Here is a 17067-nt window from a genome sequence, read left to right on the forward strand (position 1 = left end):
ACACTGCTGCAGTTATTGTTCTTGGGGATTGGACATGAGCATGGCTCTTGACATTTCTCATCACTGATGGTCTTGGGGCACATGTGAAAAAAAAAAAAAGCACAGTTAATTCACTAATTTGTTGAGCATATTTTGATATCTGTGGGGAATAGTTCCTCTATGCCAGTCACTGTGGTCCTTCAAAAAAAAACCACATTCACATCAGAATAAATTTATTACTCTAGCTGACCAGAAACACCAGGGAGATTGTGGATACAGCACAAATATGTTCTTCCACACCCTGCAAAATAAAAATAGGAGGGTTTATGTCAAACAGATATATATTGGGTAGCTTTTTCAAAACTACTTTGCTTTGACCTGGTCCTGCTCATATTTAAGTTACTTTCCCCTACTAATTCCAGGGAGAAGCGGGGTGGAGGAGTGAGAGGAGCAGCAGGGAAGCTGGAGGAAACCAGACGTGACAAGTACTGAAGCAGAACTTCTCAGCTTTGTGGTGGCTTCTGGCCAGATGAGACCACAGCTCCTATAGAATCCTGTCTGCTTTTATTTCCTTAATATTTGGCTTTCTTGCTTCCTCAAGAAGCAGGAATTACTAATCTTCAGTCACTTGCTTTGAGCACTGTCTGCAGCTCAAACAAGAGCACAAGCAGAGGCAGAGGGGGTGACAGACAGGGGCAGTGTTTGTGGCCTGCAGTGGGATCCCTCCGACTGCCTGGGGATGGAGCCTGCATCAGCAGAGACTTCTCCAGCTCCCATCCTTGTGAATTTGTGCTGAGACTATTAAAAGGAAGGTGGGAGGAGGAATGGCTTGGCATGGCTGCTTTCTTGCGGTCAGCACTCAGCACTGTAGATTAGCTCTGGGGTCTGGACTGGGATGAGCATCCACCTTCTGACAACTGCGTCCCTTTGGAATGTCTGAAGCTAAATATTTAAATCCTTTGGACTCCCAGCATGGGCTGTGAGGCTGGGACAGACTCTGGAGTGACACTGCCCTTGCAGCAGAGGCTGAGGGCTGCAGCAGCAGCAGCAGAGGGGATCCTATTGCTGTACCCAGCTGGGCAGGCAGAGAGCCTGGAACTCTGTGCCCTGGGCAGAGGGAGAGCAGCAGAGCAGCCACGCTGCCCCAAACATGTCCCTGGTGCTTGCAGGCTGTGCCTGCGGGCTCTGAGGGACACAATGCAGCACAGAGGAACAATGAGTGCCTCTAAGTGTGGCCACAAAGCCACAGCAGCCCAGTGTGCTGCAGGACAGAGGGGCTGTGAGAACAGCAGCCTCGCCAGGGAGAAACCCTGCCAAGCCTGCCCAGAGCCCAATCAACAAACCCTCCCCAGCTGGAAGATGGGGTGGAAAGGGGAGTAAAGGAGAGTGGGATGGAGGAGAAAAAAGAGGCGTTCCCCAGGGGCACTTTGCAGGAAAAAAAAGTAGTTATCTTCATTTTAGTGCCTTCTTGAGGACTGAGATGTCAGCACAGTCAGCACAGCAACACGCCGCAACACAAGTAAATGCAGCTGCTGAATGAAATGAAACCCTTCATAAAAAATAAAAATAAAAATGTAGAATCCAGGTATTTTGCTTTACATTCACCTGGAGAGCAGAGTCGTGCTGTGATGTCTCCTCTCATGACTCCTTTGCCTTTCTGTCTCAGCACAGGATGTGAAGATGCCTTTAAGGATGGGATATATGTAACGGGAGCACTTGGCTGCAGAATTTCCTCCCTGTCCTATTAAGAGCAGCACTTACAACCCCAGCTGAGTGCTGAGTTACCCCTGAGGTACCTGCAGGTGGCTGTCTCCTCCTGAGGGGAGCACCCCTGAAATCCCAGTGGTTTACTGGCTGGCACGAGTCCTGCTGATGCTAAAGGGACCATTCCTGCCATCCCTGCGCTGCTGTCACACACAGCCGTGCTGCTCCGGGCCTGGAACGGCTCCTCCGGCAGGACAGAGCTGGGAAAGGCTCCCAGCAGCACGGGCAAGCAGCACCCTCTGCTGCTGGCACTGCTGGCTCTGGGCTTGCAGAGAGGGGCTGAGGAAAGGCACCCGCAGCGATTCCTCTGCAAACGAGGGCTGCTCTGGGTGCTGGACACTGAGCAGGGGCTGCTGTGTGTGCCGGACACTGAGCAGGGTCAGCTCTGTGTGCTGGGCACTCAGCAAGGGCAGCTCTGTGTGCTGGACACTTGGACACTCTGGCCAGGGTTGCTCTGTGTGCCGGACACTGAGCAGAGTCAGTTCTGTGTGCTGGACACTCGGCTCCTGCAGGAAATCCTGCGCACAGAGGAATTCTGTGTGAGAGAGCAGGGCCAGCTCCTCACCATGGGGAGAGCTGGGGGGCAGCAGCTGGCACAGAGCTCATCGCTGCAGCACCCATGCCAGCCCTGCATTGCTGCCAGCCAGGCCTGTGAGTGGCAGAGCCCTTCCAGCTGCATGCAGGGAAACCAGCACGTGTGCATCAGCAGGAGTGCAGCAAGAAAGCGCCTGATTTAAATCCTGCCATGAGAATGAAGTGCTCCCCTGGGATGGAGCTGCTGCTCCTCCTCCCCTCCCTGGCGCCCTCTCCGTGGATGAAGGGGCAGTGGGATTGTCCTCTGGCAATCAGCTGGAGTCAGGACTCAGCTCTGGGACCTTCCACAGGGCCCTGCCAGCCCCGAGGCACAGCTCAGCTCAGCTGCACCTCCCGAGCTCACAGAGCATAGCTCAGAGTGAAACACGCAGCTCTGCGAGCTCTGTGCTGTGGTGACAGTGTCCATGGAAATGCAACACACAGCAAATGTGGATCAGCGAGGCTTTCCTGAGGCCTGGCCATTCCAGGGCCCTGCACAGCACTGTGTGATTCCATCTCCTCACCTTAAAAGGGCTTTGGCTGCTCCTTGTTTTGGAAAGTCCTGGCCTTGTCTGGATGAGACACCAAAAAAAAAAAAAAAGGAAGAGTCAGAGTGAACATTTAATACTGCAGTGACATTGTCCACTTTGCACAACTAAAACCCTAAAACTTCACTCAGCAGGAAGTGCTTCCCATCTCTGGAAGAAATTAAAAGACGCTTCTTGTTAAAAACTATTTATTTTTTATAAATATAATTCTTTATTCATTAAACAATATGAAAAGAATCACAAAACTTTACTCATGGGAAAAAAAAAAGATTTTACAATTTGATTTATAAAAGTTGAAGTGAAAAATGAGTTATTTCCAGTGTTAGTTTTCTGTAAAACATATAATCATACCATTGAATTGTTGGAATGCACTTGACATTAAAAAAAAGAATAAAAATTAGTATCAATAATCACTTATGGGAGAAACAGACTGTAAGAAGTTACTCCATGGAGCTGCCTTTGCAAAGAAAGGTTAATACAAGCTCTCAAGAAGGTGCACACCTTCTATTAATAACTTTCACAAAATAAAAATAGCCTTGCTTCCTTGGCCTACAGCCCAGTGGATTGCTACCATTCCTCCTCATCAGATTTGCTGCTCATTTAACCCTTCTTCCCATCCAGTCTCTCTCTTTCCAGTCATAAATGTTGTATATTCAAAAAGATTTGGTTTTCATTTAGCAAATGCTAAGAATTAAAGAGCTTAACAGAAATTGTCTATGTGGAAAAAAAATACACTTTGGAAAAATCCCCCAAACAACCCAGACAGCTCCATTCACCAAGGAAAACATGTGGAAACTTTTAATGGATTTTAATAAAATCTCAGATAAATTTTGGGGTGACCCACTAGATGGAGACTTCCCAAATAAACCCTATTTTCACCTGCAAAGAACAATAGCTCCCTGGGGAAAAACCCATGTGCTTATTTCAAAGTGCAAATGAACCTTTCAGTGTTCATTTCAAGAGGTGCCAGCCACATATTACCAAGCAAGTGTGCAAAAATAAGAAAACTCTAATGCCACAGTCACCTGTAAGACAGGAATAAACTCTGTTATTCATAACAATATAGGTACTCTCTCATAGGTCACTTTTTCATTTAAACTTGTTCCCTCACACCAAATACAAAAGAACTGGAATGACGTTAACCCAGGCATTTTTGTTTAAAAATAAAAGATTTCTCTCCTAGCTAAACCAAACAATTCCTCTGAGCACCAAGCTTTCCCTCAGTAATTATTGCACTCTCAGGTTTACATTCACCTGGAGAGCAGGGCTGTGCCATACTCTCAGCCTGCCCCGTTATTTCCAGAGCCCCAGCACATCCAGGGTTACACATCCATGTGCAAACCACCATCACTGCCCTGAGACAAGGGCCTGGCCCAGCCAGGCTGAGCAGGGCAGGGATCAATGTGGTACTGTTGTCTTTTAGCCTGAGAATTACATACAATTAGACAGAATTTGGCAGGCAGTTGATTTAACAAGTCCCCTGAAGTGCCTGTGAGGTAGTTACATGCCAGGAAGCACAAACAGGGAAACTGAGGCACTTCAAGGTGAAGCCATTTGTCCAAAGTCTCAGTGAGAAGCCAGAGCAGAGCCAGAAAGGGCACACTGGGCTTGTGGCTCCTCCTGAGCTCCAAACACAGAGCCCAGGCTCAAACACCAGAGGTGTGCAGGGCAGAGAAGCCAGAGCAGAGCCAGAAAGGCCACGCTGGGCTCATGGGCCCTGCTGAGCTCTGAGCACTGAGCCCAGCTCACCCAGGCTCAAACACCAGAGGTGTGCAGGGCAGAGAACCCAGAGCAGAGCCAGAAAGGCCACACTGGGCTCACGGCTCCTGGCTCTGAGCACTGAGCCCAGCTCACCCAGGCTCCAATGCCAGAGGTGTGCAGGCCATGGATCCCCCTGAAGGCCGGAGGTGTCAGGGACGGAGCTGCTGCTGGCAACGCAGGAACAAGGACATCGTGTGTGACAATCCAGGCTGTAAAGGCCACGCAGACAGGGGAGGAGGGACACTGCAGCATCATCCCAGCAGAGCTTCATAATCCACATACCAGATGAGCTGGCCAGAGCTGGGGCTGACCCCCGAGATGGGCCACTTGTGGGGCTCGCGGCCCACCCTGCTGAGCAGCGTGGTGATGTCGTGCTTGCCCCTGCCCAGCACCAGCACGAACACCTGCCTGGCCCTGTTGATGAGGGGCAGGCTGAGGCTCATCCTCTGGTGGGGCTTGACGGGGCTCTCGGTCAGCACCACGGTGGGAGCCCCTTCCAGGCCGTGCTCGGAGCGGGGGAAGAGCGAGGCCGTGTGTCCGTCCGTGCCCACGCCCAGCAGCACCAGGTCGAAGCTGGCGTTGGCCACCAGGGCCGTGATGTCCTGGGCGTAGAGCTCAGCACCGCCGTCCTCCTCCACGCAGAGGCGGCGGTTGAGGTGCACGGGCATGGGGTGGATGTTGAGGTAGGGCACCCTGACGTGCTGCAGCAGGTGCCGGTGCAGGCCCTGGAAGTTGGACTCGCTGTCGGTCAGGGGCACGCAGCGCTCGTCCGCCAGCCACACGTGGCTGTGTTGCCAGGGGAAGCCGTGGTGGTGCCTGGCCAGGCGCTGGAACAGCCCCACGGGGCTGGAGCCGCCCGACAGGGCCAGGTGGAACTGGCCCGAGCGAGCCACGCTCTGCACGGCCACCTCCTCCATGTCGGAGGCCAGGCGGGCAATCAGCTCCTCGGCCCAGGCCGACACCAGGGGACTCTGCCGGAACTTGGACTGCATGGCCCTGAACTCACTTGGCATCTGCCCACTGGGGTGCAGCAGCTCTGCCGGCTCTGCCAGGCTGAACGCCACTCCCCCAGCCACCATCTCAAAGTCCAGCAGCTGCTGGTTCTCCACGCCGCCGGGGTAGAGGCGCGGGGGCTGGCGGGACGTGCTGTCCAGCAGAGGCGTCCAGAAGGCCCAGGAGGCCAGCAGGCTCTCTGTGGTGATGAAGAAATCCTTCCTGCCGTGGTAGATGTGGGAGATGAGGACGGAATAGGCATCCCTCTCCTTGACAGGGCTGTACATGTAGAAATCAGACAGCGGCTGTCCAAAGATGTGCAGGTCTGAATGAGCCCCTGCTTCCTTCCAGCTGTCCTTGGGCATGGCAGGCTGGAAGAGGTTCCTGCTCACCAGCACTGCAGGGGTGTTGAGAGCACCGTGCCCAAAGTAGAAGATGATCTGCTTGGGTTTGCACTGGCTGTGCCCTGCATCCCTCAGCGTGCCACTCTGAGGGCAGTAGGCCCTGTTCCTGAAGAGGACGCGGGCGTAGCCCACCCGCTCATCCAGAGCCTTCCCCGAGGTGAGCAGGAACGGGACCCCTTCCCAGCGCAGGCTGTGGCTGTGGATCAGCACTCCTGCAACGACAGACACCCCAGCACACCTCAACAGCAGGCACTCGTGGGATCTCCACACCGCCCACCACTCGCCCCTCTCAGCTCTCTCGGTACCCACTGTGTCTCTAGCTCCCCATTCCAGCTCCCCATCAGCCCTTCCATGACTTCAGTGCCTACCCAGAACTCCATGACCTTTATGGTCCCTTCCCACCCAGGCCATCCATGATTCTCACTGCCTCCAGCTCCCTGCTGTGCTCCCTCCCAGCTATCCCACTTGTTCAGCCTCCTTTCATCTTGCAGGACACCAGTTTGTGAGCATGAGCATCATTTAGACAATTCTCTTCCTGTTCACAGCATGGCTGGAGATGGCCTCGTGGTTCACTCACCACAGAGAGCAAAGCTTTACCCCTCAGCTCAAGTTTATGGGAAGGCAAAGGAGTTTATAGGCTACTCCTAAAAACAGTGCAGAGATTTTATAATAATGGGCCTTAGCCCTTACACTTCCCATTCCCTGGATCACTGGTTAACTGACACAACAGCATTATCTTTCCAGCTCCCAGTTCTCATGCCAGTGGATGTCTGGGCACATCCCTGAGTCAGCAGCAAGCCCCAGAGCCATGGGGCTGGTCCTGCAGGGCTCACAGCTCCTGCTCCCTCAGCTCTCACTGCTGCCCTGGCCCAAAGCCTCACCTGCAAAGGTTGGCGTGGTGCTGACGTGGCCCCGTGCCTCAGGCAGCTCCTCCTGCACCTGGCTGTCGTAGGCCTGGTACTGTCCCAGCACGGCGCTGCTCCTCTGCAGCCCCCACAGGGCCTGGAAGGCCTGCAGCTTGTGCTGCACCACCTCCTGGGCGCTGCTGACGTTGGCAGGGAGCTCCATGATGAGGAACAGCAGGGCCTCGGTGAGGTGGTTCTGCAGCACGTCCCGGATCACCCCGTACTGCTCGTAGAAGCTGGTGCGGCCTGGGCACGAGAAGAGGCAAAATCTGCTCAGGGGACCTGGTTCCCTTCTGCATCTCACTGTGGGGCCAGGGAGAGCAAAGCTCCAAGCTCCTCTCTCCCCACCCAGCAATTAACCTGAAGCAATCAATCTCAGGGAATGGGTGTCCTGTCACTGATGTGTGCAGGGTCTGGTTGGACAGAGCTTTGGGCAACCTGTTCTAGTGGAAGTGGTCACTGCTTGTAGCAGGACAAGATGGTTTTCGTGTCCTCAGAGGGCTTTGGCTGAGCCATACCCTTGGGAGACAAAATTTCGTGCACAGAGCCACGCTTCCCTTTCCCTGCCCGGCCCGTCATGCAGGTGGGGACAGTGGGAGAAGGACAGTGCACTGCAGGAGTGACTCAAGGCTGTGTGTCACCAGCAGCAGGCTGCATCACCACCACAGGCTTCCCCCATGACTGATCATTCATCTCCCTCCCCAGTCCAAAGGCACATTCAGTAATGGGATCAGTGCTGCAGACTTGCTGGGAGCCAGGCTGCCAGCTGAAGGTGCACAGGGGAAAACAGACATCAAATGACAAATGACATCAAATGACAAAGCTGTTCAGAGAGGGGGGGCACAGGGAGCAGCTGGGGCTGTGCACAGACAACGCTGCTCTCCCTAAATCTCTCTGCAGTGCACCCCTCTCCCACAACCAGGCTTTGGGCTGCCAAATCAAAGATTACCAGCCCAGGTTTGACAGAACTGCATTAAGAGAGTCTGTGGAGGCTGAGGGAGGGAGGCAGAGGCAAAGTAAGTGGGGAAGCAGTCCTGCTGGTGCAGCAGCCAGGGCACCTGCCTGGCCAGGAGTGCTGCAGGCAGAGCCCAGCCTGGGAGCTTTGTGCTGAGCACTGCAGAGGGGATGCTGCAGCATTGCAGCAGTGCAGCCGTGTCCTTCAGCAGGAGCCCCACGCTGCCTCTCCGGGCTGGGACTGTCCCTCTGCAGTGCTCTTCCTACCACAGAGAGGAGGGCACAGAAACAGGCACACAAACCCAGACTGGCCCAGGGACAGAAACATCCAGGCAGGAGATGCACGAGCACCTCCCCAAGAGCAGCACAAAGGCACACACGGGGTGAGCCTGGGGGCTGGCTGGAGAGCAGGACGCTGGAGTGGCCTTAGACTGCACCAATTCCAAATCTAGGCCTGTTTACCAAGAACTGGGATAGAAAGGTCAGCAATGCCCTCAGACCTCTGCAGCAGAAAAGGGTGGGGGGGTTCTGCCCCTGCTCCCAGATGAATTACAAATGGAATTTTTCCTTAGAGGCAGCAACTCTACCTGGAAGTGAGTCAGTCTCCAGCACAGGAAGGGTGGGACAGTCCCTCTCTGTTTCCCCACACCATTCACCTGCTCCTTTTGTATTTCTGTACCAGCACCACCTCAAGGGCCCCCTCCCCATTACTGAGGAGCCTGCCAGCTCTCACTCACTCACCCTGCACACTGCCTCACCAACCTTTAGCATCCACAGTCTCCTTCAAGACAACTTCCACTCTTTCCACATGGTGCCGGTTCCAAATGGGGTCCAGGAACTGTCGGTTCTGATCCCGAAAAGGCAGGATATGGGCCACAGCCTGTGAGGGGAAAATCCAAAACCCAATAAAAACTCAGCAGACTCCCAGAGTGCCTCTGCCTCCCTGCCCCACACAGCAGACAGGCAGCAGAGCAGGTCAGAGAAGAGAAAAGCAGCAGGAGAGGCTGCAGTGATGCACAGCAGGGTCACCAGTGGCTGTCCAGAGCAGACATTAAAGGTCTTTCTGAGGCATTTTGAGGTTTCATGTGAAAAGGCTGAGCTACAAACTGCAGAGCACTCAGTTTATATCTGTCAGAGGACAAAGGGCTGAGTCAGACCATCCTGGGACTAATGTAAGGTTCCAAAGTGCTGAAATACATCACTTCAGATGCTTACACCACTAAAGCCATCTGTTCTTTTAATAAAGTTTAAAAAATAAAATAAAATAAAAATAAACATTTAAAATAAACTAAACCCCCAAAATAAAACAGAAGAAATGCCCCCTCTCTGTGGAGATGCTCTCCACAGTTGGACATGCAACTTCTGAGTAAAACCCGGCCACCTTTCCATGGCTGGAACAGGCTGCTTTAAAGTGTGGCATCACATCCCTGAGAAACAAGGATGGCATGTCCTTGAACAGCCTCCCTCTGGGACAGTGCAGCTCCACATCCTGAGCTGTACCTGCAGCAGACAGTCCTGCAGGGCAGGAAGAAACCTTCCCTAAGCATCCCCCAGAACTCACATCCCATCAGCTCCTTATCATATCAAATGGAGGAGTGCTTCCAGAAGCCATGGCTAAGCAGAGAGGCCTGTGTGGAACGAGATGTGGAGCTGGGAGAGGACAGGTGCTGCTCACTCAGCGAAACCAAAGCCCTGACCTTGGCGAGGAGGCCAGAGGAGCTCTGCATCTCTGCTCCAGGCACAGAGCCCAGCCCTGCTCTGCAGAAGGGACCCTCACCACCCCAATGGGAGAAAGCCCCGCTTTGGTCTGCACATTTCCCCTGCTCTCCCAGGACAAACAGGACAGGATTCCAGGAGCAAACGGAGGCTCTGCATGGATTTGGGAGGGGAACAACGCTCTCCCCAGACACAGAACCGACCACCAGGTGCCTCCCAGGCCCCAAGCCCCTCAGGCTGGCAGGGGCTGCTCACCTGCTTGCCCAGATAATGGTCCACGCGGTACATCTCCTCCTCCCTGAAGAAGCCTGCCAGCTGTGCAGCCAGCTGCTGGGCCGAGGGCAGGTCGTGGCCAAAGGGCTTCTCGAGCACCACGCGCAGCCAGGCCCCGGCGCGCGGCCGGCAGCTGCCGTTGATGTGCCCCGCGATCTCCGTGTAGGCAAAGGGTGGCACGGAGAAGTAGAAGATCCTGCCAGCCTCCTCCAGCCCCTCCTGGCGGAGCAGGGTCTCAATCTCCCTGTTCAGAGCCGTGTAGTTCTCGGCAGTTTTCAGCTGGTGGTACTGGCTGAGCTTCAGGAACTGGTCCTTGAGCACGGCACACCGGTTGGGAGGCTCGTCGGGGGGACAGGACAGCTTCTTCAGCACGTCAAACATCAGCCTCTGCCCCGGCTCCAGAGCTGCCAGGGCACCCCCGTGGAACGTGAAGCTGTGGCCACTGCTCACTTGGTCCATGTAGAGCTGGAACAGACCCTGCCACAAATACTTCTTGGCCAAATCCCCCTGTGGCTCCCAGCAGGATCACGGAGATGTGGCCCTGGGAGGCTCCAGCTGGGGATGGCAGGGCTCCCACGAACAGCACCGTGCACAGGACCCTTCCCAGCATCTTGGGGAGAAGAGGGAGAGCCAGGAACACTAGAGGTCAGGAATAAAAACACAAATCAACCCATGATGTAGCACTGCAAAACACAACACAAGGTACCTGCTTTCCCCAGAGAGCCAGGGGCCTCTGCCTGGATCCTCCACCCAACAGCCTCTCCTCCCCTCCACGAATCAAGGCAGTAATTTGGGTTCCTGACAGAACTGCAGCCTCCTTCTGCACACCAGAAGTGGAAGGCAGTGTGTGCTGCAGGTCCTTGGGCAGCACATGCACTGCTCCCACAGCTCTGGGGGTGTCAGTGCCTCTGCACAGGGAAACAAACCCATCTTCATCCAAATCCCAGGCTGGCCACAAAGGAGCACACGTGCCTGCACCCTGAATCCTGCTGGGGACTGTGCTCAAACACTGCCTGGCTGCCTTGGCATGGCTTCATGTCAATATTGTCACAGCAGCCCAGGGACAAACACGACCACTGGCAGCCCCAGGCTCTTCTTCTTTCACTTGTGGCTCCTGTGCCCCACCACTGAACTGGGTCTAATGGCTGCTGGCAGACTGGTGTGATAAAACAGCTCTGGGGAAGAAGTTCAGTCCCCAGATTGATGTGAGCCAGTCTAGATGCTGCCCCATGGTGCTGTGTCTGTGGCCAGGTGACAACCTGGGCTTTGTGTTCTGCCTCCTGCAGCCTCCACCACTGAGAGCAGGTCCTGTTCTGGCCCTCTCCACTCAGTGCCCATTCAAACCACTGCAGCCAGGCCAAAAAGTCCCTTCGCTCACACTTATTCATTCAAAATAAAGTTGTTTTTACCAGAAAAGACACATTCAGCACTTACACTGAGAAACACAGCAATGACTTTGCATCTCAAGAGATGTAATGTCACTGAAGAGAGGTTTAGTCACCCCTGAATGGGTGACTAAACCACTGTGCTGCTCTCATTACACAGGTATTATTTCAGCAGCTCTCTCACTGGCTATCTCCTTCCCTTAATGTCATTTTATAAGCTGTGTTTAGTTGGACCTTCTCAGCACACAATGTTATTTACTTCTTTAAAAACTCTGAGCTCTGGTCAATAAATGGTGATAACTAAATAACTACAAGGAACATCTGGATATCTCTCCCTGTCTGCAGCTTGAACTGCTCTGCAGAAATCTCGTGTTTCTCTCCAGCAGACTCACCTGTAACACAGGAGCTCTAGAGACCCCAAAAGCAGCTGGAGATTTTCCTCCTGCCCAGCCTCTCCCAGCGCAGCTCCTGCTCCTCCTGTGACTGGGTGTCTCTGATCAGTGCTCAGGTGTGCAGCACAGGTAAGGCAGGTTGTTCCCTTCCTGGAAAACGGGAGGGAAGACCCAATTACAACAGAGAAAAACCAGAAGTGCCTGAGCCAGCAATGAGCCAGCAACGTCCCAGCACATCCCTGCTCACAGCCCTGCCCCGCTGGCTGTGCTGAAGCCTTTGGCTGCTGTTTGTGAGCAGGTAAAACACAGGCACAGGTGGCAATTCCTGCTCCCAGGCAGCTACACTGAGCTGAAATGCAGTCTGGAAGCTTAACTCCTCCCTGCCCAGCCCTCTGCTTGGCTGTGTCCCCTCTCTCCCTCCTCTCCTGGCTGTTTGAGCTCCCTGAACGCAGCCAGCAGCACTGGCAGCTGCTGAGGCTCTGCCTGCAGAATAAATGATTCTCTGGTTCCCCCTCCCCTGCTGTGGGGTTATAACCCAGATGACAAAGTTCCCCAGTGCAATAAATGGGTATTTACACTTCCTGAGCAACCTTTGTTCCAGGAACCAGAGGCACTGCCACCCTGGCAGCCCTGCACAGTGAGGAATGGGACGGGTCTGGGTGGGCCATGCTGCCCCAGACCCACAGAAAAAAGGGAATTAGCCAGGGAACTTCCCGGCAGATTCAGCCACAGTCACGTGTGTTCCCAAACCAAAGGCAGTTTCACAACCCTCCCAATTGCAAAATATTGAGCTACACTGCACAGAATAAGCTCAGTAAACTCAGCAGTGTTTGTTTACTGCTTTCATATCAGCTGAGCACCACTGCTGCCATTAAAAAATAATACTCCAAAAATCCCCCAGCCAGGCAGAACAAAGTTACTCAGTCAGGCTTCAGGAAAAGACTCCTGGGCCTGATCCACATAAAACACACAGGAGCTTGGCCCAGCAGCCAGGCTGGGCACTCCTTTGCACAGCCACTGCAGCTCCCCTTCACAGGAGCTCCTTCCAGGTCTCTATGGAAAAAATGCAAAAGGCATTTTTGTTATTGTTGTATCCCCTCTGAAAAATAATCACCAGGTGCATGGCCAAAAGAGCTGGACTTGGATGGTCCTTGGGGGTCCCTTGCAGCTGAGGATATTCTGTGACTGTATGGAAATTGCAGCATGGCCCGGGGCTCACACGAAGGAAAGGGCTCTGGGATTCTCTGAGGACTGGGGAAACCCTACTGGTGCTCTGTACTGCAAACACCAGGGCAGGAATGAGCTCACCATCAGCTGCTGGAGAAGCCAAGGCTTAATGAGGAGACTCACATTAAAAGCAAGATGAGAGGTGCACGAATTCGTGTTTGGCCCTTCTGGCTCTGACTCAGCCTCACTCCGTGTGCTCTCGCCCCAGCATCGTGACAGCAGCCGCTTCCAAAACCCTGGAAAAGCAGGACAGGGGACTGTGAGGAACCCAGCCCGGTGCGTGGGCAGCGTGTGGAATGTGGGGATGAGCCCAGGGGTGGCAGGGATGAGCCCAGGGGTGGCAGGGATGAGCCCACCTGTGACATCCGTGGGCCCACCTGTGGCAGGGCTGAGCTCACGGGTGACAGGGATAAGCCCACCCGTGACAAAGCTGAGCTCATGGGCGACAGCGCTGAGCCCCGTGTGACAGCGGCTGTCGCAGCTCCCGGACGCCGAGCGGGACCCGCCCGCCGCCCCCGCACCGGGCGCTGGAGCTCCCCCGGCCCCGGGACGGCCGGGCCGGGCTGCGGACCCGCGGGCTGCGGGGCAGCGGGGCCGGGAGCGGGCAGGGAGCGGCCGGCCCGGGGCTGCCCCGCGCTCCCTCCGCCCCGAGCTCCTGTGGCCGAGCCTGCCTCGCCGGGGGGCTGGGAGCATCCCCCGTTCACCCCCGCATCCTCCGTTCACCCCCGCATCCCTCCGTCCATCCCGCATCCCTCCATTCCCGCCGCCCACGCGGTGCCGCAGCGAGGAGGCCGGTGCGCGGTGTCGCAGGGTATAACCGGCTGACCGCCGGGCCCGGGCTGACCCCTCCCCGGCCCAAGCTGACCCCTCCGGCCCCGGCTGACCCCTCCCGGTCCGGTCCGGTCCCGGCTGGTCCCCCGGCCCGGCCCCGCTCACCGCACCGCGCCGGCGGCGGCGGGCCCGACACACAGCGCTCCGCCCGCCGCGCCCGCCCCGCGCAGACTCTGTGGTTGGCGGCGGCTCGCGCCCGGCGCCGGCACTCGGGCGGGAGGAAAAACCCGCAGGGCTGAGCGGCTGTGGGGACACGGGGACACAGAACCCCCCCGAGGGGACACAGAACCCCCCGAGGGGACACAGAACCCCCCGAGGAGACACGGGCCCCGCCCAGCACCGGGAACCCTCGCTGTGGCTGTTCAGAGCGGTGCAAACCCCACCCCCAGTTCAGTGCCACCTCTCCGCACCTGGCTCTGCCCTGCAGCTGCAGCACCAAAGGGCAGCAGAGCCCCGCTGCAGCAAACTCACTCCTGTACATCGTATCCCCCACTCCTGAACAACGAACCCCTTGCTGTGGAGCAGATTTCCACCGCAATGCCAAAGCACAGCCCCTGCCCCGGGTTTAGAGGGGCTCTGGGTTGATAAACTGTCCTCTCCATCTTAATGCTTCCTCCTCTGGAACACCATCTTTAAACACCACCCAGAACAGCTCTTTTTCCTATTGAGCTTTTTATTTGCTTGTAGAACATCTGTCTCCTTAATGTCCCTTTCCTTGCTAGCTGCCTTTTATTCCTTTATTGCCATCACATGTCTCATCTGTCACACTGGACCTTTTTCCCTTAAAGGCACACGCAGCTGAGGAAGCCTGAAAAGGCTTTGACAAAAGCACATTCTGATCCAAGCCATCATCCTCACAAAATCTTACTTGCCCCAAATTATGAGATGTTACAGCTCCTTAATGAAACAGCTGAGATATTTTTAACATGGTCAAAAAACCTATTTTATAATCTGACCTTCAGCTCAGAAATAGCTGCACTATATTTTTTTTAGTTAAAAAAAAAAAAAAAAAGACTGCATAAAGCAAACCACCCCTACAGTTTCAGCCTCAATATTTAAAGTTTGGCATCACATAACTAGCTGAAGAGCATGGTCTCTCAACAGAGGATATTAAATGACTGCTACTACTCCCAGCTTCCAGCTCTGTCTATGATAATAACAAACTTAGGTGACCAGAGGCTGTTTTGTCATTGCAGTGGAAATCTGTTGTTTAGGAGTGGGGAAGAGGATGCACAGAAGTGAGTTTGCTGCAGTGGGCCTTCATTTCCCTTTGGTGCTGCAGGTGGCACTGGGCTGGAGCGAGGTTTGCACTGCTCTGAACAGGCAAAGGGAGCTCCAGCAGGGCGAGATTTTGGTGAGGCAGCCTCAGAGGAAACTCGCCTGTTACCTGCCAAATTGCTCAGCCTCTGCAAAGGGGTTTAGTGCCAAAGAACTGGAGATGTGGCTGTAGAGGACAGAGTAGTCTCTGGGATGCTTTGACTCCTTGGTTCTGTGGTGTTCTGTGGGCTGGGAGCCCTGTGTGCTGCTGCTGCAGAGCTGCTGGAGCTGGGCAGGGCTGGGCTGGGGATGAGCTGCCAGGAAAGCTCTCCAGCCCTGGGCTGTCAAGTGCACAGGGCTTCGGGTAAGGCTGTGAACCTCTGCTGTGAAGCAATAAAGGACAGCTGGACAGCAGCTGGGGTTCTTAGAAAATAAAATTACTGCCTTGTGGCTTCTCCAGAACCAGGCTGCAGGAACGGTGGCAGCAGCTCCGGGGCTGGTGTGGGCAGGGTAAGAAAGAGGGGCTTTGTTATGGCTGCTGGGGCAGGTGAAGGGCTCACCTGCTGAACAGGTTCTGGTTCGTGCTCAGCCTGACAGGCAGAAACCTCCAGTCCAGTTTAGGAAGTTTAGATTTAAATACTTTGGCCTGTTTGGTGTTAAGCACTGGCACTTCTGTGCATCCAAACTCCACCCGGCAGCAGCCTGGCCCAGACCCCTGCTCTGGCTTCTGCTGGCCAGCTCAGCTCTTAAAGAGCTTAGCATCCAAGTACAGCTGAGACACTCCAAGGTGAGAGAGCATTAGAGTAATGCTGCCTCTTAGCAGCTTTTGTTTCTATTGTTTGTTGGCTTTCCTCTCCAGACTGTGGCTTTGAAATGACAAAATCCTCGCCCAGGGAATGGCACTGGGGTGCGCAGCTGGGCTGGGCAGTGGACACCCTGCCCTGCTGTGAGGATGGCGGGGCTGGCTCCTCTCTGCTGCTTCCCCAGCACTGCTGGCACTAAAGCAGGGCTGGGTGGCCAGGCAGAGCCCTGGCACAGGGACAGGTGACAGCCCTGGGGGTGTCCCCTGGGACCCAGCAGCAGCCGGTGCAGCTGGAAACTGCACACAAACAGGGCAGGGGGAAAAGAGCTGGGGATGGGGAGAGCTCATCTTCACCCTGCTCTGCTTGAAGCACACAGAAGTGATCAATCCAGTAAGCTGTGCCTGCATTCTGCCTCCTGCCCTGAGGAACTGATGCTCTCATCGGCTTGGTCAGCAGATTAAAGATTGAGTGCTGGCATCTTCCCCAGGTGCTCTGCACTGGGACAAGCTGCCTCCTGGCTCTTTTCCTCAGTCTTGGACTAAACCAGGGTGGAAATGGGAGCTAGGGGCTAAACATGCTGCTTCTTCCTTGGAAAATGGGGAAACGTGAGGTCCTCGATCAATATTGACTGGTGAAGGATGGCACAGTGAGCCTTTGGGCTGCCAGCAGGCAGTGCTGTGCTGGTTATCAGTTTGATCAGTTTGATTCGTTTGATCCGTTTGATCAGTTTGATCCGTTTCCTGACCACTACTGCAACACAGCAGGGTTGCACTGCATGTCAGAGCTGCCCAGCCCAGGCTGCTGCACTCAGAGCACAAATGCAGCCAGGGACAGTCAGAGCTTTTCTCTGACATCTGACAGCTGAACGGGAAGGCAAAGTTGAGAAGATGTCCCTCTGCTCTTATCTCTTATCTTACCTGTTAAGATTAGACTCTCTGATAAGCCTAAAGCCAAAATCCTTCCCCGTATTCTCCTAGAGCAAAGTGAAATGCACCAAAATGCATGAGCATGTTTCTATAAATGGACTGTGGTGCAGCAGGGAATTGGTGCAGAGTTTGGGATGGTGCGCGGTGTGCGCTGCATCCCTGGCACCCTGCACACAGCCCTGGGGCTGCCAGGCTCTGCACTGGTGCCCTCCTCACCCTGCTGCTGCACAGGAGCTCTGGGGTTTCGTGGGCTCCGTGGCCTTGGAATGCGTCATTAAATCAGTGTTTGCTGAGCCTTGGCAGAGATGGGGAAATTGCAGTGAAACGTTTCTGCCGTTCAGGGGAGTCTCTCCTTGCTGCTGGTTTCAGCACACAG

At 54.9% G+C, this 17067-nt stretch overlaps 1 protein-coding gene across 1 annotated transcript; it reads right to left on the reverse strand.

Annotated features, from left to right (window-relative positions):
• Window positions 1-3162: 3162 nt before the first annotated feature.
• On the reverse strand, window positions 3163-12325 carry H6PD (hexose-6-phosphate dehydrogenase/glucose 1-dehydrogenase). The gene is given in 7 exon segments (XM_030963782.1): window positions 3163-6234; window positions 6904-7173; window positions 8644-8761; window positions 9853-10377; window positions 10379-10480; window positions 11648-11797; window positions 12238-12325. Coding segments are annotated over 5 exon segments (2373 nt in total). The 5' UTR covers window positions 11648-11797; window positions 12238-12325; the 3' UTR covers window positions 3163-4876.
• Between the last annotated feature and the right edge of the window lie 4742 nt (window positions 12326-17067).

The sequence above is a fragment of the Camarhynchus parvulus genome, chromosome 21 (genome assembly GCF_901933205.1).
Source record: "Camarhynchus parvulus chromosome 21, STF_HiC, whole genome shotgun sequence".
Taxonomy (NCBI): Eukaryota; Metazoa; Chordata; class Aves; order Passeriformes; family Thraupidae; genus Camarhynchus; species Camarhynchus parvulus.